At 66.6% G+C, this 27,972-nt stretch overlaps 2 protein-coding genes and 2 long non-coding RNA genes across 10 annotated transcripts; 2 read left to right on the top strand and 2 right to left on the bottom strand.

The window, feature by feature from the left end:
• The first annotated feature begins 94 nt into the window (after positions 1 to 94).
• Positions 95 to 20,874, top strand: ANO9 (anoctamin 9). Of its 2 annotated transcripts, none has more exons than XM_045821005.1 (24): positions 95 to 235; positions 7,796 to 7,870; positions 7,964 to 8,080; positions 8,256 to 8,401; positions 9,741 to 9,787; positions 9,910 to 9,968; positions 10,062 to 10,135; positions 10,395 to 10,529; positions 10,675 to 10,771; positions 10,917 to 10,977; positions 11,096 to 11,178; positions 11,374 to 11,478; positions 11,562 to 11,726; positions 11,815 to 11,851; positions 12,089 to 12,200; positions 17,801 to 17,858; positions 17,940 to 18,037; positions 18,150 to 18,280; positions 18,422 to 18,574; positions 19,168 to 19,315; positions 19,826 to 19,927; positions 20,020 to 20,113; positions 20,202 to 20,413; positions 20,628 to 20,874. In XM_045821005.1, the coding sequence occupies exons 2-24, from the start codon at positions 7,820 to 7,822 to the stop codon at positions 20,653 to 20,655; spliced, it is 2,313 nt and encodes a 770-aa protein (XP_045676961.1). In that variant the 5' UTR covers positions 95 to 235; positions 7,796 to 7,819; the 3' UTR covers positions 20,656 to 20,874. The 2 variants fall into 2 exon arrangements, with proteins under 2 accessions (XP_045676961.1, XP_045676960.1); XM_045821004.1 differs by lacking the exon at positions 95 to 235 and adding an exon at positions 2,898 to 3,007.
• LOC123807304 lies at positions 16,814 to 18,263 on the bottom strand. Its single transcript, XR_006783622.1, has 3 exons — positions 18,130 to 18,263; positions 17,826 to 17,966; positions 16,814 to 17,311 (listed from the first exon to the last, which is right to left on the bottom strand). It is a non-coding gene; the product is annotated as an uncharacterized LOC123807304 (long non-coding RNA).
• Positions 18,419 to 21,832, bottom strand: LOC123807303. The gene is made up of 3 exons (XR_006783621.1): positions 21,595 to 21,832; positions 20,862 to 21,069; positions 18,419 to 18,546 (listed from the first exon to the last, which is right to left on the bottom strand). It is a non-coding gene; the product is annotated as an uncharacterized LOC123807303 (long non-coding RNA).
• Positions 21,283 to 27,958, top strand: SIGIRR (single Ig and TIR domain containing). Of its 6 annotated transcripts, none has more exons than XM_045821009.1 (10): positions 21,283 to 21,425; positions 24,195 to 24,353; positions 24,923 to 25,121; positions 25,590 to 25,723; positions 25,828 to 25,968; positions 26,358 to 26,501; positions 26,686 to 26,788; positions 26,856 to 27,006; positions 27,190 to 27,379; positions 27,660 to 27,958. In XM_045821009.1, exons 2-10 carry the CDS (start codon positions 24,347 to 24,349, stop codon positions 27,821 to 27,823), a joined length of 1,233 nt encoding a protein of 410 aa, XP_045676965.1. In that variant the 5' UTR covers positions 21,283 to 21,425; positions 24,195 to 24,346; the 3' UTR covers positions 27,824 to 27,958. The 6 variants fall into 6 exon arrangements, with proteins under 6 accessions (XP_045676965.1, XP_045676968.1, XP_045676963.1 ...); XM_045821012.1 differs by lacking the exon at positions 21,283 to 21,425 and adding an exon at positions 23,300 to 23,595; XM_045821007.1 differs by lacking the exon at positions 21,283 to 21,425 and adding an exon at positions 23,344 to 23,768.
• Positions 27,959 to 27,972: the final 14 nt, after the last annotated feature.

Here is a 27,972-nt window from a genome sequence, read left to right as displayed (position 1 = left end):
CCAAGGTTGAGGGAGGACCGGGACGGCTCTCTGCTCCCTAAGACAGGAAACGGGAACTGGTGAGAACTTAAGGCTGGAGGGAGCAGCAGGGAGACAGAAGTGTCTCTCAGGTGGGGACCTCAGCGGCCGGGTCCCCACCCTGGCGTGACAAGGGAGGACCCGCTCCCTGCAGACCCGAGGACCAGAGGCCCAGCTGGGAGAGGGGTCTCCCCTGCAGGGGCCTGCAGCCAAAGAGGTGGGGGCCGGGGGCCTGGGACCAGCCCAGAGATGACTCAGGAAGCCCCAGGGGCCCATGCAGGCCCCTGGGGCTGGGTGGACGGGGGTGGGGGGGTGCTCGCTCTTGCCTGTGGGGCTTCCCCGGGGCACACCTGCAGGCTTGGTCGTCTGCACCTCCACTGTGGGGCGGCCTCTGCCCCCAGTGGAGAGGGTCTGAGGTGCCCCCCGGGGGAAGTGGGAGGGGAGCCTGCCCCAGGCAGGCAGGGCTCTCTGGCGTTGGAGGAGGGAGGGGAGGGGAGGGAGCAGGGTCCAGGGTCCACAGGGAAGAGCCAGAGGGCCACGTGGGCCGCGACGGAAGACCGAAGTTCTCTGCGGCAGACAGGACAGGGTCGGCCCTGCCCACGGCCGGGCCGCCGGGGCCACCCGCCTCCGTGGGGCTGGCCACACCGTGTGGCGGCTTCTTCTCGGGACACACTCGCGGCAGTAAAGTGAAGTTAGTAATAAAGTGTATGAAAGTGCCTTCTATAGTGTGAGAACGTGAAAACAGCAACCGAAAGGAAGAGAAGCACCCCCCCACGCCCCCGCCCCACCGTCCGCCGTTGGCATGAAAGCCGCACGAACAGCCCGGCTCCAGGCTGCTCTTCCAGCGCGTGCGTGCATCTTAACCCGGGCGAGACCAGCACGGATGCGCGTTTGCAGCCCGCTTTCCACGGAGCGTGAGGCAAGCACTTCCCGTGCTCTCGCCCAGTCGTGGAAGGCCGGCATGTCCACGGCTGCTCACTCCGCGCGAGGGCGGAGCGCGGCGCTCAGACGCTTCCCCAGGGCCGGCCGACCGCCCGCGGGGCTCACAGCCTTCACCTCCGCAGACGCACTCGTCCACCATAGATGCCTTATTCTGGGACTTTTCCTTGGGGCAGTTAACTTTACAAAAAGTTAAATCAGTGGACCAAAGTGTAAACAATTTTAAGGCTTTTGATCCTGACCGCTGAGTTACGTTCCAAAAGGGCTCGTCCTGTTTTCTCTGCAGAGGGGACTCGAGGAGACCTGCCCTTTTTTCATTCCTCCCCCACCCCCACGGGGGCCGGCCTGTGCGCCGCGGGCCCCTCCCCCCGCCCCCTGCGCCCCAGGTCAGAGAGGCCGCAGGAGCGGACCCCTGAGCACCCCACCGCCCGGAAGGTGGGGGTGAGGGCCGTGTGTCCGCGGCAGTGTGGCTGGGTGCGGACAGTAAGGACGTGGGACGGGGACGGGAGGGCAGCGGTGCAGACGCACTGTTTCCGCGGAACGCAAACGCAGACGCACCCGGGCTGAGCGGCAGCCTGGGGGGGTCGGAGTGCCGCGTGGACCCGGAGGAGTTCCGACGAAGCTCCACCCCCCGCTGCCCGTTTCCTGCGCCCGAACTCGGCACGGGAGGCCCTCGGGCCTGTGGCAGAGACCCCGGCTGCCCTCTGTGCCCTTCCGCCTTCTATCTTGGGGACAGTGGTCCCAGGTCTCAGGCTTCCACGCAGCGAGGCGTGGCCGGGAGACGAGTCCCGTGAAGGGAGTGTCTCTCCTTCGCGCCCTCCTTTCCCTGCCGCCTCAAGTGCAGACAGGGTCCCTGGGGCTGGGGCAGCCGTTTGCAGCCAGGTGGTGGCACCCGTTTTTAAAGTGGCAACGCAGCCGTCGGTAGGGCGTCGCGGACCGGGCGCCCGCAGACGCTTCTCCCAGCCACCGCAGGGCGTTTCTGTCGCACCCGTCACGAGGCGCCGTGGGCGAGCCCTCAGAGCGGCGCGGGGTCTCCGCTGCCCCTCCCCCCCCTCGTCTGTGCCACCGTCACAGCCTCGCAGCGCTCAGTCCCGGCCCTGGCCGCTGTCCCAGCCGGCCATGGGTCCCCCAAGCGGAAATGTGGGTGGGGCCGTGAGGTCCTGGGGAACCCAGAGCAAACGTGCCCATCCCAGGTCTGAACCACAAGGCTGCGCATAGGCTGCATGATGAGAACGCACGCACCCCAGCACCCGGTGCCCCCTGCTCCCAGGACGTCCTGGGAGCCACCGCCCCCCCCCCCGTGACGCTGGGTGTGCCCCCAAGCTGCTCAGTGTCCCCAGGCGTCCTCAGCGTTCAGAGCCCGGGTGGTTTCAGAGCCCACCTCCCCATGGGGGCAGCAGGCAGCCCCAGAGCCTTCCCCTTGGCTGTGGGCGCCCACGGAACACAGCAGACATGCTCTGGGGGGGGGGGCGGCTAGCGATGCATCCTTGGACGCCAAGGGCTCCTCGCTGCCCACCCCCCCAGCTGGCTTCCACAAAGCAGCGGCTCTGGGTGGAAGAGACACAGTTTCTCTTGGGGATCTGTTTCATCCTCCATCCTCCATGCCCCAGTTTCTCCTCCAAGGGAACCAACTGACTCTGGACTTAGTGGGTGGAGGGTTGGGTGCTGGAGGGGACCTGGGGTCAGGAACAGTGCAGGCGAGCCACGGAGCTGGGGCACTGGGGCGTGCTCCTGTGCCGCCCCCACCCCCTCCCGCCCCCCTGTGGCGGGGTGTCTTACAGGCGAAACCTTCTCTGCAGGTGAGAGCAGGTGAGAGTGAAGGGACTAGGGGAAGGGTGTGCCCTCCGCCGCCCCCGTGCTGCTGGCTCCTCCCCACTGCCACCGGCGGCCGGGTGGAGGGACCAACCCGGGAGCAGGCAGGAGGCCGGGCGGGAGGAGGGAGGTGAGTCCCACGCGGAAGTCAGGTACCGCCCGGGACACGGCAGTCCCGCCGGTGCGAGAGGCCTCCGCTGGCCGGACTCGGGGACACCGCGGGGTCGCCACCATGCCGGTGAGTTGGCGCCGGGAGGGGCCCACACCAGCGACCCCTCTAGCCAGCCCCTCCAGCCCCATCTGGGGAGTCCCTGCCGGCTCCTGGAGCGGGCGGAGGATCCCAGAGAGTCCTGGGCGGGCGCTTGGCTTCCCATCTCTGAGGCGGGGCAGAGGGGCAGAGCAGCCCCGGGTGGGTGCGGCGACTGCAGGGTGGGGGTCCCCGTGCGTGGGGGCTCGAGTTGGCAGGCATGTCCACCCCCAGTTCCCGAGTCAGGGCGAGAACCCTCAGACTGGGCAGCTTTGCCCTGCAGCTGGGACCAAGGAGGCAGGGCCGGGGTGGGGGGTGGGGGCCTCCAGCGTGGGCTGACCTTGGGTTGGGGAGGCCCAGGGTGGCCAGCTGGGCCCTCTCTGCTCCCTGGGGTCCTGCCCCGGGCACGGTGGAAGCCGGCTGAGGGCTGCCGGGTTCTGATTTGGGGAGCAGAGCAGGAGGCTGTGAGGGGCCCCGGGAAGGTGGGCAGGAGAACAGCCCAGGCAGATACCTGTGTTCCTGGCACCAGGAAGAGGTCGCAGGGCAGGGTCAGCACCTGGGCTGCCAGAAGGAGACCCACGTGAGGTGGAGAGCGAAACCAGCCTCCCACTGGGCCACCAGGGCCCTCCCAGGTGTGGGCCTAGAGGTAGCCTTCGGCCCCACCTCTGCCGTGGCGGGGCGGGGGCGGCTCCTCAGTCCTTCCAGAGCCAGCCCTGGCACCCTGGTATCCTGGCATCCCTCAGCAGGACCCCCAGGCCCCGGCTGGCCCCTTCCTCTCATGCCGGTCAAGTGGTCAAGTCAGGTGGGTCCGTGCTGGGGCGGAGGAGAGGCCTGGGGCTGGCTTAGGGTGGGTGGAAAGGCCGCGCCTGGCCCGGCCGAGGTGAGAGCAACCACCTTCGAAGGGAAGGTTCCGATGCAGACGGCCAGACTCGGCCCCCAGCCAGGTGTGAGCGTGCCCCTTCCCTGCCCACGTCCCTGCCCCCCCGGCTCCCAGGTGCCCCCAGCGGAGGGAAGTCCAAGCCCCTAGATGCCCGCACAGCCCTCCCTGGTCTGCCTCCTGCCAGCCCCCAGCCTCACCGTGTTGCTCTCTGTGCTTCCGAAGTGCTCAGGGCCCTGTCCCCGGCGGGGAGTGACTGACTACCAAGCCTCAGCCGCACCGAGGGCCAGGTCCCCAGGAGTGCGACTCCAGAGTCCCCAGAGGTGCTGAGGGCCGAGTCCCCGGGCGCTGGTCGCACCTGCCCCTCAGGGCCTGTCCACACACCTTTCCCCCTCCCAGGAGCTGCTCCCATTTTTTCGCCTCCTGCCAACCCCTTGCCCCACAAGGCCAAGCTCCAGGCCCCGGTGTCCACTTCCACTGCCCTTGAGGGCTGCGCACAGGGCCGGCCGCCTCCTCAGTGAGGGTCTGGGGTGGGGGGTGGCCGGCACACAGGAGAAGGAACTGACGGATGACACAGCTGGAGAGCTGGAGGGGTGGTGGAGGGGCCGACAACCTGCTCCGGGAGCTGTGAGCAGGCGGATCCAGGTGGGGCATTTGCCCAGGAAAGGTGGTCGGAGGGCATCGGGCTGGGCCAGCCAGGGTGGTGTACACCTTGGTGGGGACAGGCATGTCCCCTCGCTGAGCGGTGACACTGCACCGTGCCTTCGAGGCTGAGCTAGGAGGGCCGGGGTGAGATGTGACCCTCGGGAGTACGGAGGGGGGCCCACAGGTGTCTGCATGCAGGTGGGGCGGTGTCACAAGCGTGCGCTCCACGCAGCCGCCGGGCCAGGCCGGGTGGTGGTCGCTTCTGCACAGCCGTGCCCTGGGTCCCGCCGGCGACCCGGGGCCAGACTGGATGGGAGGGACAGAGGGGGCTCTGTCAGCTGCAACCCTCAGTGTCCCGGCCGGGGGGTTGGGGAGGGTCTCCCGGAGCTGCGCGTCTCAGGAAGCTCCCTCGTCGGAGCCGTGGGTGAGCCTGTCGGGGTGGGGCTGGAAGGGATGTGAAGACCCTCCGGGACAGACCCTGGAGCCGGGCGTCCAGAGTCCAGTTGTGACGTTGGTGACACTAAAGTCCCCGTCCTTTCTGGTCGAGCCTCGACTCTGTTCCCCGGAACAGCGGCACCTCAGCCCTGTTCCTTCCTGAACCCTCGTCTGTGAAAGGCAGGCCTGTCCTCTGGCCCAGGACGGGGGAGCAGTTTCAGGTGCCGCAAGCCACACCTGAGTGCAGGTGTGTGTGGGCCGCTGGTGGGCGGGCAGGGAGTGCCCAGGAGCCTGCAGGGCGGGGGGGGGGGGAGGCCAGGCAGGGAGAGAGCAGATGCTGGAGGAAAGGGGGACAGAGGGCCAGGGTGGGCCCCGTGGCCCACAGGGGTGACAGGCTCAGTGCCTGGGCCGGCACCAGCCCCATCTCTGCGGGACCATGGTGTCCAATGCCATAGCACCTGTGGTTCAGCGGTTTCTGGCTCCTGTGGCTAAACACTGCACATAAACAATTTTTAAAATATTTTTATTTATTTATTTTTAGAGAGAGGGGAGGAAGGGAGGGAGAAAGAGAGGGAGAGAAGCATTGCCTCCCACCCAGGCATGTGCCCTGACTGGGAATCGAACCAGCGACCCTTCAGTTCGAAGGCCAGAGCTCAATCCAGTGAGCCACACCGGCCAGGGCAACAATCTTCCTAGTATAATTACGCCCCATGGTAACAGTTGGGACATACGTACGCGAATGAGGATTGTGTATCTGAAATTCAAATGCGGCTGGTCATCCTGGAGGTCAGACTGGCTGGAGCAGTCCGGGCGGGCTTCCTGGAAGAGGCCTGCGTGAGCTTGGCAGGAATGCGGTTGGAGAAGGGGCAGGCTAGCAGGCGGGGGCCAGCGGGGCCAACGTGCTGGTCGTGGGCGGCTGGAGCGGGGTGTGAGGGCTGTGAGCGGGAAGAGGGGCCAGCACTCCCCAGGGGCAGGAGGCCGGGGCAGAAGCCCAGGGCCATGGGGGAGCGGGAGGTGCCCAGACCTGCCAGCAGTTGGCCTGGGGCGGGTTCTCCTGTGGACACAGCCCCCAGATTGCCCCCTGAGCCCTACACGGGGATGCAGCAGGTGCCTGTCCCCCCGGGATCCTGTGCATCCTTGGGGGGCAGGTGGGGGTCCCAGTTACACACACTGCCAGTGTGCTCAGGCCGTGCTGGGGGCACAGGACGCTGGGTGTGTGGCGTCAAGCCCCGTGGGGCGTCGGGGACAAGACGGGAGGAGGTGGCTGACCTCCCCTGAGGGCGCACAGTGTCGGCGTCCCCTGGCTCTCAGCTCCAAAGCCAGGGTCCTCTCCTGCGTGTCAGCCCAGGGCCCCCTCGAGTGACCTGCTCTGAGAGTCTGCCCTGTCCCCCACCCCTCAGCCACCCGGCTCCCCCAGCGGAGCGGCCCTGGGTCACTTTGTCTCAGCCCTCAGAGCCTGCTCGCTGGGGTAAATGGGCCCCCAGCTGCCCCACCTCGACTCCTGCTCCCGCAGGTTCGGCACACCTGTCAGGGCTAAAAGGGCACCAGCCCTGGCTGGCGTGGCTCAGCGGATTGAGTGCTGCCTGCGAACCGAGGGGTCGCCGGTTCGATTCCCGGTCTGGGGCACAAGCCTGGGTTGCAGGCCAGGTCCCAGCGTGGGGCACACGAGAGGCAGCCACACATGGGTGTTTCTTTCCCGTTCCTTCTCCCTCCCTTCCCCTCTCTCGAAATGAACAGATGAAATATTTTTTAAAAAGAGTGATAGAGAGCGGGGCGCCCTCTGCCCGGCTTCCCCCGAAGTCTTGCCCGTCGCCTGGGGCACTGGTCAGAACTAGGAGCCCACCACAGACGCCTCGAGGTCACCAGCCTCCCCCCTGGGTCCTTTCCTGCCCCAGCCGGTGCAGGGGCCTGTGTGGCATTGGCCCCCTCGCGTCTGGGATGGCCCCTCTGCCCCTCCTTGTCCGCAGCTCAGCTCTGCAGGGGGCCCCGTGACAGGCGGCGGGACCACGGGTTTTAGCGAGGCGACCGCACAGGGTCACAGCACAGTCCCTGAGGGCCCCTCACATCTAAGTGACGTCCCGCAACCTTGACCGTGACGGCCTGGGGGTGGGCGCCTTTTCCACCGGTCACTAAGCGCAGCCTCAGGGTAGGCTGATACTGCACCCGGGGGCCCCCGCCAGTGCCGTGAGGCAGGAGACTCGGGCAGATGGTGGCCGGCATGCAGCCACTTTCTCCTGCGGTGCCGCTCGCTGGTGGCAGCGTCCGTGTGTCTGTCCCAGATGCCCCCGCAGGTCCTCGTCCGAGTGAGTCTCACCGACCGAGGTGCCAGGTCAGGTTTGTCCCCGATGCCCCGTGTGTGTGAGGCCGCGGCCCCTTCGAGTTTCGGGGGTGTGGCCTGCCACCGTGGGAGGGGGAGCACGGTGTCTCCACCCCTCCGCCCGCTGGTGGGAATGCAGGTTCTTTCCACCGTCCGCTGTGAAAACCGTTTGCCCCCGTGCGCCCTGACCGCGTCTCCAGGCGGGGTCAGGCCCGGCCGTGGGAGACCAGCTGTCCTCCCAACTCACACGGCCGAGCGCGCACCAGGGCAGCACGCGGGGGTTCTGCCGGCTCCGGAGCTGCCAGCCCCTTAAAATGTCTGCGACCGAGTAGGTGAAAGGCAGTGCCTCTGGGTCACCTGCCTTGTGTTTCCCGGTCTTCCCGTGTACCTGGCGTACCCGGTCCTCCCCTGTGGGTGCTCCTTGCCTGTGAAACCCCCGTTTGCATCTTGGGGCTTCAGGGGCTCTGGGCCTCTGTCCCCAAACCCGCCTCTGTCCCCGCCCCAGGGCGCGCAGCACCTGCACATCCTGATGAGGAACGAGGGGGAGAGCCTGCCGCTGATGGAGGTCAGCCCTGCCGAGGTGAGTCTCCGCTCCAGCCCCCCTAGGCCCGGCCCCTCCCGCTCTCCCGCGCCGAGCCCAGCCCTGCGCCTGGCCCTTGCCTCCCTCCTGCAGACCGACCAGCCGGACTACATCCTCGTCGCCGACTACCGCACCCAGCGAAACCCCAGGGCAGTCCACAAGCAGTGGAAGTTCCTGGAGGAACTGAAAAGAAAGGGCTTCCAGTACAAGGTGGGCCGGCACAGCGGGCAGGGGTCGTGGGCGCCAGGCGGGTCCGGGGAGGGGTCTGGAGGGGCTTCCCGTGGCCTTGGGCCTGGGGTGAAGGGGCCAGGTCAGCGGCCGTGGGTGGAGGGCGGGAGGGTCCCCAGGTAGAACGGAGAGTCCTGCCCGGCCCGGCCCTGCCCAGGTGAAGAAGGACCAGGAGAAGGTGTTCTTCGCCATCAAAGCCGACAACAGGATCTTCAGCCTGTACCGCACGCTCCTCATGGAGCCCGAGGAGCCGGCGCCCAAAGTGGAGCCGCCCTGGCCGACGCCCATCCCAGCCACCACCAGGTGAGGGGCCCGCCCAGGAGGACCCTGCCCACCGCGCGCATGCCCGGTCCAGGCAGGAGGGGCTCCCAAGGACGGCCTCTGGGCCCTGTGCCACAGTCCCCACCCCTGTGAAAAGGGCGATGACAGTCCTTTTGGTGTGTTCTGGAAGTGACATGGGCAGGTTCAGAGAGGCTCTGAGAGAGACCCCCAGAGCCATCCCTCCTGGCTTTGCGCCCAGATGCGGTCCCCACCTCTCCACTCCAGACCCCATGGCCCTCCGCAGCCACCTGCCCCCGCCTCCCCGGAAACCCCCCCTCCTCTCTCCCCCAGCACCTGCTCCTCCCCCTTACCCTCCAGCCTTGCAAGCTGGTCCACCCGCCTTCCCCACACCCCTCCTCCATCACCTGCCTGCCTCATCCCAGGCCCCCCGAGCTCAGCGGGGCACTGTCAGTGGAAACTGGCAAAGGACCCTCCCGGCACGTGCACTCGAGGCCGTGGAGGGGGCTGCTGGGAACCCAGGGCAGCGGTCTCGGGGAGGAGCAGAGCGAGGACAAGGAGGAGAGGCAGCTTGGTGGGGCCTGGGGGGAGCCGCGGGGGTGAGTGCCCTGGGAAGTCCCGGGGACCACGTCTCATCGGAGGGTGCTCAGGAAGAGTGTGGCTCTGCAGTGAGATGCTCCATCCTGCCACTTCCTAGCTGTGTGGCCCTAGGCAAATTACTCAACCTCTCTGAGCTCTAGTCTTCACATAGGCCAAAGAGCTTCTGTGGATATACAGAGGATTCATGTACACACACACAAAAAAAGAAAAAAAAAAGCCCTGGCTGGTGTGGCTCTGAGGACTGAGCACCGGCCTGTGAGCCAAAGGGTCGCTGGTTCAATTCCCAGTCAGAGCACAGGCCTGGGTTGTGGGCCAGGTCCCCAGCAGGGGGTGCGAGAGAGGCCACCACACACCGATGTTTCTCTCCCTCTCTTTCTTCCCCTCTTCCTCTCTAAAATACATAGATAAAATCTTTCAATAAAAGCGAGAGAAAACAGGATTCATGTTCCTGAAGGCACAGGGTGGGCTCTGGACGTGTGGGGGCTCCAGCGTGCGATTGGCAGTGGGGTGGCCAGGCCAGGCTCCTGGGGCCCTGGAAGGAGAGGGGCCACTCCCGGGGGGGCGGGGCTCTGTCCTGGAGCCACGAGGTGGCTGCACCTGGGAGGACCCAAGGAGGTCAAGGGACGGCTCCTAGATGAGCCCTGGGTCTGGGCTCGGGTCTGGCCGTGAGGCAGGTAGGCTGTGGGGCTCCATACCTGGCCAGAGAGGGGGTGGGCCCCACTGAGGTACCCGGGGCCCCCCTGAACCAGCCCTTGCGTTCCAGAATCCGAATCGTCAACTTCATCCTGAACAGCAAGACGGCGGCTGGTGGTGAGGACGGGAGGGGCGGGTGGCCGAGGCGGTGGCCCACCAGGGGTGTTGAGGTGGGAGGAAGGTGGCGGGGTCCTCCCCCACCTCGCTCCCCTGGGACCCGAGACTCTCTGTGGCCTTAGACACGTTCGGGGACTTGATGAATGACGGGGTCTTCGAGACCAGGTTTCCCTTGCACCAGGTGAGAGGCGGGGTGGCGGGGTGAGGGCTGCCCCGGGGGGGGGGCGGCGGGGCTGGAGGCAGGACACTGACCCTGTGGGTCGCCCGTGCCCAGGGGGAGGAAGAGCTGGAGGTGAAATGGGCCCGGTGGAGAAACTTGTTCCGCAAGCAGCCCATTGACGACATCAGGTAACCCTGACCCCGAAAACCACCTGTGTCCCCCTCACAGACACACCTGTGTGCCACCGTGACCCACCTGTGCACCCACAGACACGCCTGTACCTATAGCAAACGTGTCCGCGCGCCCCGCTTACGCCGTCAGTCCTCTCCCCTCGCCCCCCCGCCCCGTGGTTTGCCCCACCCACCCTGCCCTGGCCCGCACCGTTCCCCCCCACTCCCCCGCGCCCCGTGAGGCGGGGCCCCTGAGAAGGGGCATCTGTGCCCGCAGGTACTACTTCGGCGAGAAGGTGGCCCTGTACTTCGCCTGGCTGGGCTGGTACACCTACATGCTGGTGCCGGCCGCAGTGGTCGGCCTCATCGTCTTCCTCAGCGGCTTCTCGCTGTTCAATGCCAGCCAGATCAGGTGGGCGGGGCGGGCAGGGGGCGGGGCCCGGCTGAGTGGGAGGAGGGGCGGGGCCAGGGGTGGGGGGGAATGCGTGGGGCGGGGTCAGGACGGGGCAGGGGCGGAGCCTTAGGGCGGAGCCTACCAGCGGTCCCTGCACTCGCAGCAAGGAGATCTGTGAAGCCCACCAAGTCTTCATGTGCCCGCGCGGCGACTACCGCCGCAGGTACCAGCGCCTCTCGGACACCTGCACCTTTGCTAAGGTTTGCCGCCGTGGGGGGCACGCCAGGCCCGCTCGCCCCGCGGGAGGGCTGTGCAGGCTTATTCCCGCCCTGGCGAAGCTGGGTGTCATTGGGTGGGGAGGTGGTGGGGGGAGGACACGGCCAGCCCCAGTGTCCCTCCCCCCAGCTCACCCACCTCTTTGACAACGAGGGCACTGTGGTGTTTGCCATCTTCATGGCGCTGTGGGGTGAGTTGCTGTGGGCACCTGGGGGGGCGCAGCCTGGGCTCCAGGGCCACTCCTGCCCCCAGCACCCTGGCCGCCACCGCAGGGACACACGTGACGCCCCTCCCCACTCCCGCTGCAGCCACAGTGTTCCTGGAGCTCTGGAAGCGGCACCGAGCCCGCGTGGTCCTGCACTGGGACCTGTACGGCTGGGACGAGGATCAGGTGCGTGGGGCCGGGCGGCCCCGGGCGGGAGCTGTCTCTCCCCAGGGCCCTGTGCGGCCCGAACGTGGTTCCGCCGAGCCTGACGCACACGCCCCCGCGTCTGAGGCACGTGTCCCCCGCGTCTGACGCACGTGTCCCCCGCGTCTGACGCACGTGTCCCGTGTGTGTCTGAGCCGTGCCTGGCGCCCTCCCCAGGAGGAAGTGGCGCTCGAACTCATTAACTGCCGGGACTACAAGCTGCAGACGCACCAGCACTCCTACTGGAGGAGCACCGTCATCCTGGTCCTGTCCCTGTTCATGGTACTCTTGGGGAGCCCCTGGCGGGCTGTCCGCCGGGCGGGGGGCTGCCCTCGGAGCCCACCGTCCTGGCCACCCGCCCGCAGATCGGCATCATGATCGGCATGGCCCACGTCCTGGTGGTCTACCGCGTCCTGGCCTCCGACATGTTCAGCAACTCCGCCTTGCCCTTCCTGGAGGATCAGGTGACCACCGCCGTGGTGGTGACTGGGGCCCTGGTGCACTACGTGACCATCCTCATCATGACCAAGGTGGGTCGGCAGGGCGGGGAAGGCGGGGGGCGGTGGGGGGAGTCTTCCTGCGGCCCGGAGCGAGCCCTCTGGTCTCCCTTCCCTGCAGATCAACAAGCGTGTGGCCCTGAAGCTTTGTGACTTTGGTGAGAGCAGGGACCCCAAGCCCCGCCCTGGCTTCCGGGGATACTGGGGAGTGGACGTGGGGAGGGGCGGGCCCCTCCTGTGGTCTCCATGGCCTCTCCCAGCAGAGGGCAGGCGCCGCCGCCTGGGACACAGGTGAGGGTTCAGGTGTCCTTGAGCGTCAGAACCGGGACTGACCAGGAGTGGGGGACTGTCACGGGCTGAGGGACGGGCGAGGAACGGCCCGGGCGTTTTTCCAGAGAAGCCCAGGACCTTCTCGGAGAGAGAGAGCAAGTTCACCGTCAAGTTCTTCACCCTGCAGTTCTTTGCGCACTTCTCCTCGCTGGTCTACATCGCCTTCATCCTGGGCAGGTGAGGGCCGCTCTCTGCCCCTTAAAAAGGGGAACGCCTGCTCTTTGTCAGTTTTAAAGTAACGCACGCTCGGATCAGGAGGAGACGCATTCCAGACCGGTGTGGCGGAAGCCCGCAGCTGCCCCAGTCGGCCGGGCTTCCCTGGGCGCCGCCGCCTCGCCGTCCGCGGGTCTGAGCCGGGGACTCCTGCACGCTCACAGGCTCTCTCGTGGGCACGGGCGGTTCTGTCCTGCGGATCATATCTCCCCCCCCCACGCCGGAAGTGTGCTGGGGGCTGCGTCGGGGGCCGCGTGGGTGGGGGCCTCGGTTCACCGTGCGCCAGGAGCGTTCTTTGTGGGGTGCCGCCGGGGCAGTGGGTAGTGTGCGCCTTGTTCCCAGCGCTGAGCTTCGCCAATGAGCCGCACGGGGCTGCCAGGTCACACATGTGCACATGCTTCCCCTTACCTTCCTCCCCAGCACAGTGCCTGTGTCTGCTTCGATCAGTGCACACTCTTTTGTCTTAGATTTTATTTATTTATTTTTAGAGAGGGAAGGGAGGGAGGAAGAGAGAGAGAGAAACATCAGTGTGCAGTTGCTGGGGGCCGTGGCCTGCAACCCAGGCATGTGCCCTGACTGGGAATCGAACCTGCGACGCTTTGGTTCGCAGCCCGCGCTCCATCCACTGAGCTGCGCCAGCCAGGGCGACAGATGCTTTTGTCTTTTCTGGAGAAAATCCTTGCCCCGTCTGCTCAGTGTCTGGTTAACTTTGTCGAGTACACACACGCGGGCAGCTGATCCCAAGCTCCCCCAGAGCTTTGAAGAGCCCCTGCCTCTCCAGTGTGTCCAGAGACGCCAAGGACGGCGTCTGGCGTCTGTCCCCTCCCCTCGGGGCCCTGTGAGCCCCTTCCATCTGCGGAGGCCCCCAGGTCCCCGTGGCCCCCTGAGGAGGGCAGGTGGGAATCAGATGCTCTTCGCTCGTGGGGGCCTCTAAGTGGCGGCCCCTCCCCGGGGCTGGAGGTGCTCGTTTGCGGCTCCGTCCCAGGGGTCCCTGCTACGGCAGTTGTGACTGAACCTCTCCTCCTGTCCCCTGGCTTCTGAATGTCTCTGCTGCGTGTCCGGCAGGTCTTTCTCACGAGCTTCAGTGCTCCGTCCCTGCTCCGCCTGGCTGGCTTTCGTCTCAGACTGTCCCCACTGCCACGCACAGGCTGCCACGCTCCTTTCACAGAGCCCTCCACGGTGACATGCCCCGCCTGCCTCTCCCTCCTCAGTCTCGCTTGCTCCTGTTCCCCTTCTTGTGACTCCAGCCACCAGCGGGGCCCACGCTCCTGGCTCCAGCCCAGACCTCTCCCTGGCGCCAGGCGGACAGGCCTTTCCGGCGGGGTGTCCCGCGGGCTCACCCCCAGCCTCCCCCTTGGCACGGGCTCAGCAAGAACCCTGGTCCCCCGGACTCCTCTTCCCCTCAAGGCCCCGCTGCCCACTCTGCCCCACCTGGCTGCCCTGCACCTGCGTTCCCTGTCTCTCAGGAAGGTGGCTCTGGACAGGGGTGGCACCTGTCCTTTGCTGAGTTCTGGGGACACCAGCAGGCCCGCTGTGTCGGCTCACTGGGCAGGACCTCACAACCTCAGTCCTGAGGAGTTTTTGAGCATCTTGTATCTGTTACCTCTGCTTCCTCTTCTGCAAATCTTTTTTGGAAATTTAATCTTCTGAAGCGGCCACCTAATTTTTGTGGGTTTTTTTCTCTGCTTTTGTTCCAGCTTTTTGGGACTTTTTCTCACTTTGTCGTCCAGCCCTGCAACTGGATGTCTCGCTTCTGCTCATGTCCCAAATGCAAGGCGCTCCTTCTGGCCTCTGCTGCAGCCACCAGCCTCTCCTGTCTGGGGGTGGGGCCTCTTTTTCTCCCACTCTGCCACTGGTTCTGTCCCTTCTGAGTCTCTTGCGCTTTAAAAAATTGTTTTTAAGATTTATTTATTTTTAGAGCAGGGAGGGAAAGAAACATCAATGTGTGGCTGCCTCTCGTGTGCCCCCTACTGGGGACCTGGCCTGCAATTCAGGCATGTGCCCTGACTGGGAATCGAACTGGCGACCCTGTGATTTGCAGGCTGGCGCTCAATCCACTGAGCCACACATGCTAGGGGTGGCTTTTCATTTTCAAGGTGCCTTTTAAAAAAGGTATTAGTGAGAGTCTTTTTTTGACTGTCCTAAATTGTTTACTAGGTAAAAAGGAGAATGCTGCGCCATCTCCAGGCTGCAGGGCAAGAGCTGCCGGGAGTGTGGTGGGATGTGTCTGCAAGGCCATGGCTCGTGCCCCGTGCATGTGGCAGCCCTCGCCGCTCCCTGTGCTTGGGGACCGGTCTGCTGACCCACTGGGTGTCAGGGTTCCTTCCGGCAGCCTCACGGGCACCACCTCAGGGAACATGGCCGTGGGGCCGTCACCCCCCAGGAGAACTCAGGCCCCTCCAGGCCCCACAGGGTCTCCGAGCAAATGCCAGCTGGTCAACGCCATGATGCACGGGCTCACCAAGGGCCGTGCCCTTAGGGACAGGGTGTTTGCGGCCACCGCAGCGCCCACCCATCCGATGGGTGACGTGACCTTGCTTGGCCCGGTGCCCCAGCCTGCGGCTTTATCGGCCGGGTGGGGCGGGGGTGGGGCCGTGCAGCGCACAGAGCCGGCGGTCCTGGCGCGGCCCCCCGAGGCACGGACCACTTCCTCCTCCGTGGCTCCTGGGGGGCCTGTGGCGCCCACCGTGGCTCGTCTGACGGCTGCAGCCGGACCTCTTCCCAGACACTTACTCTTTTTCTCCCTTTTCTCTTCTTTTTTTTCTTTTTACAGCTGCACGGCACTCCCTGACCGTCGCAGTCGCTCTCCTGCACGCTGCTCCTCTCGCCTGCGCCTCGTTGCTGGTCTCTGTGGCGTCTCGGCCGAGCGGTTCCCTTCCACTCGACTCCAGCGGCTTCTTAAAACCGCCGCGTGGTTCGCTTTGCTCTGCCTTTGACCCTCTCTTTGCTGCCCGGCTCTCTGTCTTCCCGGCGTTTCCGATTGCCTTGCATTCCCTGCACGCCCGTCACGCCAAGCTGACCGGCCTCCCGCGGTCACACCGTCCGTGTCACGGGCGCCTCTCTTCCCAGACACCTTCCCTGGGAGCCGAGCTCCCTCCCCGCGCTGGGTGGTGGCGGCTCGGTGGGCCTCCCGTGCCCCTGGGCGGGGACTGTCATCTCCGGGGCTCCCATGCCCTCTCCCCCTGGGTCTTGGCATCTGTTTTTTGCTGAAGGAAGTGAGTCGGAGAGGAGCTTTCCGAGTCCCCGTGAGCCCGGAGACGCCCACGAGTGGACCGCGCAGGGGCGGGCGCTGGGCTTGGGGGTTTTCCTTCCAGGACGCGAGAGGACACGGCTGTGCTGTGTTCGAGCGTGCGGAACCGGTGCCCAGGGAGGTGCAGGGGGTCTGAGTGCTGTTCCTTCCTGGTGGACTGTGTTCTTTCCCTGCTGGAAGTTTGGGGTCTCGTCTTCAAACTGGGGGATGGTTTAGGGCTCCTCTCCCCCTCACGCGGGTAAGCTGCTGGGTCCTTCCTAACCCAACCCTGTTCTGGCTCACCACCTTTTAGTTTTAACCTTCTCCTTGGGTCAAAGCATTCTTTCCCCTCCGCTCTGTCTTTGCGGAACTCTTGTCCTGTGTGGTTTTTTATCTTTTCTCTCACAGCCCCCATTGGTCCTTGGAGTCAACATCAGGAGAGATTTCCTTCACCTTTTTTTTCCTTTTTCAATCACAGCTGACTTTTCCTTCACCTTGTCTTTTTGCCTTTCTTTCTTTTTTTAAGATTTTATTCATTTTATTTTATTTTTAGAGAGGGAAGGGAGGGAGAAAGAGAGAGAGAGAGGGAAACATCCATGTGCGGTTGCTGGGGGTTGTGGCCTGCAACCCAGGCATGTACCCTGACTGGGAATCGAACCTGCGACACTTTGGTTCGCAGCCCGTGCTCAACCCACTGAGCTACGCCAGCCGGGGCTCCACGTGGTTCCTTATGGCGTCCTTTTCCCGGGCTGTAGCCACCTGCCACCCCGATGCAAACGTGTGATTCCCTTGAGATGGGTCCAGTTCCAGCGTTTGGAGCGTCAGGTCTTCGGGGCAGGAGGGGTTCCTGGCGCTGGAGGGCGGAGGAGGGAAGCCCCCGTCTCCACGCCGCCAAATGCCCGGGCCCTGGCTGTGGGCGGTTCCTGGGCTCTGCTTCTCGGAGAGCGGCTGTGACATCATGCTGGGTGTTCGGGCTTCACTGCCGGATGGGCCAGCGTCTGTTTCTCTCCTGGCTTGTCCTTGTCCTTGTCCCCGTGCTGGCGGGTGACCGCTCGGTTCTTCACTCTGGCGAACCTTAGGGTCGCTCCGACAGACGCCATCGACGCTCTGTGAGGTTCGGTCTCAGGCCGCAGGAGGCTTCCGCACCGATGCCGGGGGGCGGGCAGGGGTTCGTGTCCTCCGCGGCCGTCACGAGTGACCCCTGCTGAGAGGCTTTCAGCTACAGGAGTTAACTAGCGTGCGGTCCTGCGGACCAGCCGCCCTGAGCAGACTTCAGGGCTCCGGCCGAGGTGCTGCAGGGCCCAGTCTGTCTGGAAGCCCCGGGGGGTGGGGGGTGGGGGGCGGCGGGGGGGCTCTTCTGCCGCCTCCAGCTCCCAGAGGCCCCTCCCTGCTCCGCCTGCAAAGCCAGCGGCTTGGGGCACACCCCGCTGGTCCTGGATGACGAACGGCCCCCTTTTAAGGCCAGCAGATAGCAACCTGAATGCCCTCTTCTGAGTCAGAGGACCGTCACAGGCTCCAGGGAGGAGGACGTGGAGGTCTTTGGGGGTGGGGGTGGGGCATCCTCCTGTCTACCCCGAAACGCCCCCACCCCGGGCTTCCGACCGACCGGAGAGCAGGTTTTTGTTAATGTTCTTGAGTAACGTTCTCCAGCCTTCTCCACGTGGGGCCCCCAGATGCGACTTTCTCCGTCCTCGTGCGACCACCGTGGGAGGTGTCTGCAGCAGACGCCTCCTGCTCCGGCTCCCGAGGTCTTCGCAGCGTCCAGGGACCCGTGGGAGCCCGCCGTCGGCTGTGTCCCCTCTGGGCCCCTGTCAGCTGGTCATCCAGCCTTTCCGCTGGTTTTGTCCTAGGAACATAGCCACATTTCCCGGAAGAATGATTTTTTTCTTTGTAACTTTACAACTGTTGTAAACTTTGTAACTTTTTTCTTTGTAACTGTGTACCGCAGTTCCGGAACTGCGTCAGTTAAATGGTAGCCGTCCTGCACCGCAGCAGGGGCGCCTGCACCCGCGCCTGCCCTTCGGAGCGGCCCAGGTCACACTGTCTGTTGTCACGCGAGGGAAAGCGGGCCATCTGAACACAGAGTAACCCCATGCCCAGTTTCCAAGGGGGGGGCCGAGGCCCCTCCTAACAGGTTGTGTCTACAGCACGTGACCTCGGGCTTTCTCCGGTGCACCTGTGTGCATGCATGTGGCCCATGTGGGTGTGCGTCTCGCTCACCTGCAGGGGGGGACAGGCTCCTTTCCCTCCTCACCACTGTCCCCACGTCCCCTCGGTCCTCCTGCCCCCCGACCCCCCCCCCACCGGCCAGAGGCAAGCTGTGGTGTCCTCCTAGGATCAACGGTCACCCTGGGAAGTACCTGCGCCTGGCGGGCCTGTGGAAGCTGGAGGAGGTCAGTCTGCCCTGGGTGCCCTGCCACTCCGCTCCCGAGCTGCCCCTCCTGGGCCTGACCGCCGTCCCCCGCTGCCCGCAGTGCCACCTCAGCGGCTGCATGATGGACCTGTTCGTGCAGATGGCCGTCATCATGGGTCTGAAGCAGACGCTCAGCAACTGCATGGAGTACCTGGGCCCGTGAGGACGCCCCTGCCCGCCCCCTGCCCGCCCCCGCCCCCAGCCGGCTGCCCACAGGGACCCTCCACCCCGGCACCTCCCCTGTCTCCTACCTGGTCCCTGTCACCCCCAGGTGGCTGACTCTCAAGTATCGCTCCCTGCGGGGCTGGGAGTCCGAAGACCCCGAGCTGAGGAGCTGGCAGCGCAACTACCGCCTGAACCGGGTGAACACCTTCAGCCTGTTCGACGAGTTCATGGAGATGAGTGCGTGGGCGGGGCGGGGCGGGGGCGTGGCTCTGTGCGGAGGGGGCGGGGCGGGGCGGGCGGGGTGTGGCTCTGCGCGGAGGGGGCGGGGCCTGGGGCCGGAGCTCAGGGCGCTGCTGCCGCCGCCGCCGCCCCGCGCAGTGATCCAGTACGGCTTCACCACCATCTTCGTGGCCGCCTTCCCGCTCGCCCCGCTGCTCGCCTTCTTCAGCAATGTCGTGGAGATCCGCCTGGACGCCATCAAGATGGTCCGGCTGCAGCGGCGCCTGGTGCCACGCAAGGCCAAGGACATCGGTGAGGGGGCCCGCGGGGCTGCCGCGCAGGGCGGGGCGCCCAGCCTGGGGGCGTGGGCGGCGAGGGGGGCTGAGCCCACGCTGATCCCTCTGCCCCCGCAGACACTCCCCCAGGTCTCCGTGGGCGGGAAAAGAGGGGGCTGGGGCTGGGGGTGTGCTCAGGCCCCTTCCAGGAGAGGCACAGCTGGGGCTGGCATGCACTTTGCAGGCCCCTCCGGCCGGACCCGGGATCGGGCTGAAGGGCCTGCAGCCCCCTTCGAGGGCCCAGGCAGAGAAGCTGGACTTGGAGGACAGGGTGCTGAGGGAGGGGGGCGCCCAGCAGCTGGGGCGGGACTGAGGGCAGGTGTCCTCAGCCACCCAGACTGGCCTCACGGAGACGGGCAGGCAGCAGGGACGAACAGAGAGCAAGGAGGGGCCCCTTGGCCTTGGGCCAGGTCCCCTCATCAGTGGCCTGGCCCCACGGCAGCGACGGGGTGCCCTTCCCAGAGGCGTGACGAGGCCCTGGGGCATGGGCAGGTGGAGGTGGGGCGGGGTGGGCTGCACCGAGCGAGGTTCCGGGTCGAGGAACCAGACGACCCTGCTGCTGTGGCCCAGGGACCTGGCTGCAGGTGCTGGAGACCATCGGCGTGCTGGCGGTCATCGCCAACGGGATGGTCATCGCCTTCACCTCCGAGTTCATCCCCCGAGTGGTGTACAAGTACCGCTACGGCCCGTGCCAGCAGGACGCCTCTTCCTCGGTCGAGTACGGGCTGCCACACGGCCCTGGGGGCCCCAGACTGTCCAGAGACCCGTGGAAGCCCGGCCCGACCACAGCCCCGCAAGGGCCGCCCGCAGAAGGGCGCAGGCTGCCAGTCATGGGCCCTGCACTGACCTGCAGACCCTGGGCTGGAGCCCCGAGTGCTCACTGGGGCCCCAGTGTTGGGTGGGGGGGCGGGGCGCAGAACCAGCTGTGTCCTGAGCAGCCCCTGAACACCTGTCTCCCAAAGTCAGAGCCTGGGTGGCCTGCGCCGGCACCAGAGGGCGGGGCAGTGTCCTCGTCCAGCCCCTCCAGCCTTCAAGGGCTCCCACCCTGAGGTTCCCCCTCGGCCCGTGGAGGTGGCTGGTGGCCCCTCTCCCGTACAGGGGGGTGGAGGAGGGGGTCTGCGCTGTGTCCCACCCTGACCGGTGGCCCACCAGACAGGAACTAGCTCCAGGGAAGCACCCCGGAGGCCTGCAAGGGCCGCGCCTGCAGCCCCCTCTCCCCCCGCCCCAGCTGCCTCACGGGTTACGTCAACCACAGCCTGTCCGTGTTCCGCACGGCTGACTTCGAGAACCCAGTCGTGACGGAAGGCTCCGAGAACATCACCGAGTGCAGGTTCGGGCCCCCCCCCCCCGCCCGCCGCCACTGTGCACCACGAGTGCCCTCCGAACTCCTGACCCCTGACCTTAGGCCCTTCCCCGCCCCAGGTACCGGGACTACCGCAACGCTCAGGACTACAACTTGTCGGAGCAGTTCTGGTTCCTCCTGGCCATCCGCCTGGTCTTCCTCATCCTCTTCGAGGTGGGCTGGAACTGGGGGGCCCCCTCCCTGGGCCCCAGTCCCGTCTGTGCGCCCCCCCCCCCCGCTCAGTCCCTGCCTGTCCCCCCAGCACGTGGCCTTGTGCATCAAGCTCGTGGCCGCCTGGTTCGTGCCTGACGTGCCTCAGTCGGTGAAGAACAAGGTTCTGGAAGAAAAGTACCGGATGCTCCGGGAGAAGATGTGGTGTGGGGGGCTGAGGTGGCAGTGCGAGCCCGGCCCGGGGCCTGGAGCCCCCCACAACTGCACTCCTGCTTCCAGCGCCAGTGCCAAGAGCACAGACGTGTAAGGGCCCCGAGGTGTTCGCTGGGCACGAGGAGAGAGACCCCCGCCCGTGGCTGTGTGTGTGTGGGGGGGCTGCGAGAGGGCTCGTGTGCATGTGGGTGTGTATGCAGGGGTGTCCCGGGAAGCCCGTGTTTGGGGGAGGGTCCTGGGACGCCGTGTGTGTGTCTGCGGCACCAGTGAGCAGCGCCCCCATCTGTCCCCATCTGTCTGCTAGGGCTCAGGCTCGCACAACCCTCACCTGAACTCTGGGGGGCCACCCACACAATGGGGGGGGGTGCTCCTCACGCCGTCACGACCTCCCAACACAGGAAAACCAGCCTTTCCCGGGCCTCCCTCTGACTTCTGGGCCCGTCCTGCCCCGCCCACATGCTGGCTGGTCAGAGGGCCCCGACCCTTCCTCTCTGCCCTGCCCCCCACCCAGCAGAACTTTTGATAATAAAATAAAAACCTCTTTGTGTCGACTTCTGGGCCCCTGGTGGCTTGTGTCTGCTCTCGGGGCTAGATGGGAAACTGAGGCCCAGGTGGGGAAAGGTCTGAATGTGGTAGCCTCCTGGCCTTCCACCTGCTGGTTCCCATGGGCTTCCGAGGGAGGGGCACCTTACCGAGGCCCGGGTCCCCGCACCTGGGGTTTCAGGGCTGGAGTCAAGGCAGGCTTCCTGGAGGAAGAAGCCACAAAAGGTGCCCCTGGGGATAGAGGGACCTCCAAGGGGTCCCTCCTGGGATGCAGGGCTCTCAGGGCCCGTTGGTGCGCTTTGGCCACAAGCCCGGCCTGGGGCTCCCGACTGAGGCGCTGAGCCGCCTAACTGTCTTCCCCGCCAGCCTTGGGCGCAAAGCGGGACACTTGGGTCCGCCCTCGGCCCTGGGTGTTGGGCGGGGCTGCACCTGTTGCCGCCGCCGGGGCTGTCGCCGCTGCGCACCTGCCCCAGGTGAGCCGCCCCGCCCCCCCGCGGTCGCTCGCAAGGCCCGCGTCCTGGCAGCAGACGAGTGGCAGTCACGGTTCAGAGCCACCTGGGTGAGTGGAGGTCGCCGAGTCCCAGAAGTCAGATCCAGGCCCGGTACTTGGGGCGGCGGGGGCTGCTTGCCCCGAGGAGCCTCTGCGCGGGCGCGGTCCCGCAGGAAGTAGCTCGGAGTCCGCCTGGCTGCCCGCGTCGCCCGCCCGGAAGCCCGAGCCCGTCGCTTACCCGCCTCTTGGGCCTCCCAGCGGCTCGGGACGCAGGCAGCGGCTTCCTCGTGGCCTCTGCGCAGGAGAGGGAGGGGAGCGGGACACGCTGGGACACCCACCAACGCCCCAATCCCAGACCCCAGACCAGAGGCCTCCCAGGGCTGGGGGAACGACCCGGGAAGAGTGCCGGAGCCGGGGCGCGCCGGTCGCCCGGCAGAGCTGCCGCCACCTGCGCGCTCCAAGCCGCGGCCGGCGCGTGCCCGCCGTCTGTGCGCGCCCCCGGCCGCCTGAGCGGTGCACCTGGACGGTGGAGGCACTCAGTCCGGTCCACCCCAGGGACTGCGGGTCGCAGTGTGTGGGGTGTGAGGTGGGGTAGAAGAGCTGGGCATCGTGGGCTGAGAGGGCAGGATGGAGCCCCAGGGCCTGCGAGGCCACAGCTTTCCACGCAGGTTCCTTCATTCAGGAGAGACGCTCCGGGGGCGCAGCACCGCGCAAGGCGCAGTGGCCGCGCGCCCTGGATGAGACAGACGCTAGGAAACTATGGGGTGCTGAGCCGCAAACCCGGTGGCCGGCTGGGGGCCAGTCCCTTCCTGAGGCTGGGGTAGCAGCCCCACCGCGCAGACCTGAGGGGAAGGAGCCTGGACTTTCCAGAAACCGCGGTTGTGGGGCCCAAGGTGCTGGGTGGTGCAAGGGGGGGCGGGGTTGGTTTCAGAAACACTGTTCTGAGAGCGAGCCTGCGACCATGTGGGTGGTTTTTCTGCTCCCCCCGGAGGTGAGGGCAGATGTTGGTGCAGGAGGGGGCATCCAGGCGCAGCTGGGAGCTGGCGGCACAGATGGGGGCAGCCTGGCGGACGCTCTGAGAGGCAGCGAGGCTGGTGGGGGTCGCTGGGAGAGCTCCACCCTGCTTCCTGCCTGGGCTCCTGGGCCAGGCGCTGGAGGGCCACAGCGAGGCTGGCAGGGCTGGGGCCGGAGGAAGGGGGTTGCAAAGCTGATGCTGCTTCAGAGGTGCCCCGCTGCTGGCCCCCTGTGGGTGAGGGCTGGGGCAGGGACCCTTGTCTATGGACATCAGTACCAGCCACCTGCTGCGGGACCTCCGAGTCCTAGGTCAGTCTGGGGGCGGAGTCAGCAGTGACAACTGGCAAAGCTGGCTGCCCCCAGCACAGAGCTGGGAGCCTCTTCCGAGGCCCCCTGTTTACTTCCTCTCCTGAAAGGGGGGCACCATCCTCACACCCCAGCCTGAAACCAAGGGCCACACTGACACCACAGCCCACTTGTAACTGCTCACTGTTTGGGGTCTACACCTTGGAGGTGGTGGTGGGGGGGGGGCAAACATCCCTGATCAAGGCCCTATTATTGGCAGGAGTTTCCATAGGACCCCTCTCCCCGAGAGGTCAGAGGTTAGAGACACATGGGCCTGCTCACTGTGATGTGGGGGTGGGGGGGCGCGGGAGGACATGGAGAGTCCCCTGCTTTCCCGGGGTGGCATCGTGGGGGGTCTCCAGGAAGCAGGCCACCCTGCCCAGCTGGCCCTCCTCCTGTGTGTGCAGGGTAGCCCCAACCAGGGGTCTCCTTGCCAGAGCCCCTCACCTTGCCCTCGGCTCCAGCCTCTGACACCTCCCCCACACCTCAGGCCTGGCCTCAGGAAGTGCAGCCCCGGTGGGCTGGGGCGGGCCCAGAGGAAGGAGCCCTTGACTCAGAGCTACAGGAAGAGCAGTGGCAGGCGGAGCTGGCGGGGACAGGCGGGGCTGTGAGAACCTCACTGCCCGCCTGCCTGGAGGGGTGGGTGCCGGGGTGGGGTTTCGGTTCAGGAGAGGATGTGACCGCGAGGCCAGGAAACTACGGAAAAGTCCGGATCAAACACCAGAACAAAGCCAGGTCCTCACCCCCTTTGGCGCCGTGTCCAGGGCGGCCTCGGGGCTTCGGGCTGGGCCAGGGGCCCAGCTGGGCAGAATTTGCTCCCAAGCACAGGTCAATGACCTCTGTGACTGCATCCCCTGCTGGAGAAAAGAGCCGGAACCAGGTGACTCGGTGCCCTCCCACGGCGGCCTGCTGCTCGGGCCGCCGTGGGCCTGAACCCTCCTCCTCTGCTGCCTGCCCAGCCCGAGGCCCCTCCACGGCGTCAGGCCTGGCTGAGGGGAGGCCGCAGCATGTGCAGCATGCGTGCTGGTGACAGTGAGGGACAACAGGAGGTGGGTGCGTGGCTCCTGGTGTGGTGGGGCTCTGCCCCTGCAGGGACCGATCCAAGTCTGTGCCGTGCGTGCCTGCGTGTGGACCGGAGTGCTGAGGTGTGGGGTTCGGTGCAGGTGTGTGGGGAGGGGCTGTGTGTGTAGGGGTGGGTGTGCCACACAGAGACTGCAGGGGAGGGGTGTGCAGGGGGAGGCTGTGAAGGAGAGGGTGCCGGAGGGTGTGTGCCCACTCTCCTGCCCTGGCCATCACAGTGGCCCTGGGGCAGGGGAAGGTCCCCCCAGGGCCCCTCCCAGGCCTGTGTGAGGTGCTCCAGCTCCAACACTGTTCTGGGGCTCCGCTGGCATCCAAGGGGCAGCAGGTGCTGTTTGTGGCCAAAGTTACATGTTAACTCATCCTGTTCTTGTTTAACTCGCTCTCTGGGGATGGCGGCAGCCTCTGACCCATCCTGGCGCCCTGACCGACCCGCTGAGAAGACAGAGAGGGAGTCCCGCCCAGCCCTCGGGGTCCGGTCGGCTCAGCTGAGGAGCCCACTCAGCCAGGGCTGGCACCGTGCCCAACCTGCCGGAGGAGGGCCCGGTCAGACCATGGCAGGTAGACGGGTGGCGGGGGTACGCGCCCCACTCTCACCCACCTCCTGAACCTCCCTGGCTCCCGGCTGCCATGTTGCCCGAGCTCTGCTCACCCTCCTTCAGGCCGGTGGGGGTGGGCACAGTCGGGGGGGGGGGGCAGGGAGATGTGGGTGGCTGGGGGACGTGGTATGAGATGAGGGCTGTCTTCTCTGACTGCTTCTAGTGCTCCTCAGCCCGGTTTGAGGATGAGAAAGTCCCGGTCTCAGGGAGGTGGGAAGGTTCGCCCATGGTCTGCTGTGATCCCAGGCTCCGATCCCAGGTGGAAGGTGCCCACGCTCATGGCAACTCCCCCAGGAGGGGGCAGGGCTGAGGCTACAGTGCCTGCCCCTTGACCTGGGGCTCTTGTCCTGGGTGGACGTGCAGCCAGATGCCAGGCCCTGCCCTCCATGAGACCCTGGGACAGACATAGTGTGGCCACCAAGCCACACATGCCTCTGGCCAGCCTGTTCTTCCTGCCCACAGACCACCTGCGGGGAGTGGGAGCCAGGTGCCCTGAGCGCGGCTGACCTGCCGTGTGTCATGTTTCTGCAGATGTCTGCAGCAGGCCCCCCGACTTCCTCTCCCCTTCTGGAGACCAGACACTGGCGCCAGCCCTGGGCAGTGTGGTCACTCTGAACTGCACGGCCTGGGTGGTCTCTCTGCCCCATTGTCCTCTGCCCTCAGTCCAGTGGCTGAAAGACGGGCTGCCACTGGGCAACGGCAGCCACCACGGCCTTCACGAGGACTCCTGGTAAGGGACCCCCGACACGCACACGTCAGGCGGCCTCTCTGACCCACACCTGGTCCGTAACCACCTGGGGAGTGACTCCCCAGACGGGACGTGGGCAGAGTGCCACTCTGGACACAGACTGAGAGTCAGCAACCGCAGGGACAGAGGGCCCTTGCGGACACTCTCCGTACACCACCGTCCAGGGCCACGGGGGCCAGCAGTGTCCTGAGGCCTGAACGAGGCGTGGGCCGTTGGCCCCAGCCTGGGACCCGAGGGCCCCTGGGACCCAGACACAGACCCGGGATCAGGGCGACCGTCGCTGAACAGACCTGCCTTCAGCGGGTTCTGTCACCTCTCTCAGCGTATGGCCTGAGGGCTGCCCCGGGAGGCCCAGCTGCAGCCTCTCGGCGAACCCCAGACAGGTGGGGCTCTGGGGGTCCGCCGATGCCCTCAGGCCCCAGGTGACAGAGCGGGGCCCGGTCTGCCCAGGGTCGAGGCCAACTCGTCCGAGGTGCTCGTATCCAGTGTCCTGGGGGTCAACCTGACGGGTGCTGAGGACTACGGGGCCTTCACCTGCTCTGTCTGGAATGTCAGCTCCTCCTCCTTCACTCTCTGGAGAGCTGGTGAGGGGGATTCAGGGGGACAGGTAGGAGGGGGCCGAGGAGGCTGGGGGCTGGAGGGGGCTGGGTGAGGGCCGCAGCCGCTCAGGCCGCAGCTCTGTCCCCAGGCCCCGCAGGCCACCTGGCGGCCGTGCTGGCCTCGCTGCTGGTCCTGCTGGCCCTGCTTCTGGCGGCCCTGCTCTACGTGAAGTGCCGGCTCAACGTGCAGCTCTGGTACCAAGACAACTACGGGGAGGTGGAGATGAACGGTAGGTGGGCGGGTGGCCTGGCCGGATCGGCCTCCCTCGGCTCCCTCAGGGTGGGGCTGCCCCGGGCAAGCGGAGGGGCTCTGGAGGTGGGCAATAAGGACGCACCAGCCCTGCAGGGCTCCCGTGAGCTTGCATTCCAGGAGAGAGGGACACACGCAGCCCGGGAGGGCAGAGGGTCGGCAGAAAGGGGCCAGGAGGCCAGTCTGCTGTTTCTAGAGCCCCCCTAAGAATCCTGTACTGGGGAGGGGTCGTGGGCGGGGTCTGCGTCTGGGGTGCGGGCCTCGGTCCTGTGCGCCATGTGGGGGAAGGGTGAGGGGGCCCTAAGGGACGGCACCTGGAAGTGGCAGCCGGGCCTGGGAAGGGCCGCGCTGACCCGCCGCCGTCTGCAGACGGGAAGCTCTACGACGCGTACGTCTCCTACAGCGACAGCCCCGAAGATCGAAAGTTCGTGAACTTCATCCTGAAGCCGCAGCTGGAGCGGCATCGGGGCTACAAGCTCTTCCTGGACGACCGCGACCTCCTGCCCCGGGCAGGTACAACAGCACGCGATTCCGGGGCTCCGCCCCCGCGCTGGGCCCCGCCCCTCCTAGACACCCCTTGGCCCCGCCCCTCGGCCCTGGCCCCGCCCCTCGGCCCTGGCCTCGCCTCTCGTTGGGCCCCACCCTCTCTCGCCGTGGACCCTGACCCCCTGGGCCCCAGCCTACCGGCTTTTCGCAGAGCCCTCCGCCGACCTCCTGGTGAACCTGAGCCGCTGCCGGCGCCTCATCGTGGTGCTGTCGGACGCCTTCCTGGGGCGGGCCTGGTGCAGCCACAGCTTCCGGTGGGTGTCGCGCGGGGCCGTGGGGGCGGGGCCCAACCGCGATCTGCTGACGGTCCCGCCCCCGCAGGGAGGGCCTGTGCCGGCTGCTGGAGCTCACGCGCAGACCCATCTTCATCACCTTCGAGGGTCAGCGGCGCGACCCCGAGCATCCTGCGCTGCTCCTGCTGCGCCAACACCGCCACCTGGTGACCCTGCTGCGCTGGAGGCCCGGCTCCGTGGTGCGGAGGGTGGTGCGGGCTTCGGGGTGGGCGGAGTTCCGTGGCGCGCTGCCCGAGCAGCCTCCTTTGAGGCTCCCGGAGCCAGTGCGGGCGCTTCCTGGAGTGTTTGTCTGGGGCCAGGACTTCCAGCGTGGGCCTCCCCCACGTGTCCACACGTGCTCAGAGCCCCACCTTGGCCCCCAGACGCCTTCCTCCGACTTTTGGAAAGAGCTACAGCTGGCGCTGCCGCGGAAGGTGCAGTACCGAACGAGGGAGGGAGACCCGCAGACCCGGCTGCAGGATGACAAGGACCCCATGCTGATTGTGCGAGGCCAGGTTTCCGAGGGTCGGACCCTGGACCCGGAGCTGGACCTGGACCCCGAGGGGGACCTGGGTATGTGCACCCAGCCCCACCCCTGACCCTGAGGAACTCTACCTGGGATGGAAGGGGGGCTCACAGCTTCGAGGAGCTCTGAAAGGGGTTCAGGTGGCCGGGACTCGTCCCTGCAGGCTGTGAATGGGCTTGGCACCCCCAGGACCCCTCACCACACAGCTTCCCCAGAGGCGCGTGGGCCTAAGGCGTGCCCAGAGCTTCTGGGCCCTCGAATGTTACCTCCCAGGAGGGTGAGCAGGGAGGGAGCTCAGCTTCAGGCCTGGTGGTGTCCCCTCCGCAGGTGTGCGAGGCCCTGTCTTTGGGGAGCCACCAGCTCCACCGCATGCAAGTGGGGTCTCGCCGGGAGAGGCCCGGGGCAGCGAGGTGGACGTCTCTGACCTTGGCTCCCGCAACTACAGCGCCCGCACGGACTTCTACTGCCTGGTGTCTGAGGAGGACATGTAACTGGCCCCTCGCCTCCGATGGTGCCGCAGGAGGCCAGGGACAGCTGGGAGTGGGACCCTGAGCCCTGCCTGCCTGGGGCCCTGGGGCCCTGGGACCTGTCCTCATGCCAGAAAAATAAAGTCTTTTTGGACCCTGCTGGGGCCGCATCC

The sequence above is a fragment of the Phyllostomus hastatus genome, unplaced genomic scaffold (assembly GCF_019186645.2).
Source record: "Phyllostomus hastatus isolate PE091 unplaced genomic scaffold, TTU_PhHast_1.1 phas_scaffold_443, whole genome shotgun sequence".
In the NCBI taxonomy this organism is placed as follows: Eukaryota; Metazoa; Chordata; class Mammalia; order Chiroptera; family Phyllostomidae; genus Phyllostomus; species Phyllostomus hastatus.
This window is presented reverse-complemented; position numbering and strand designations above follow the sequence as displayed.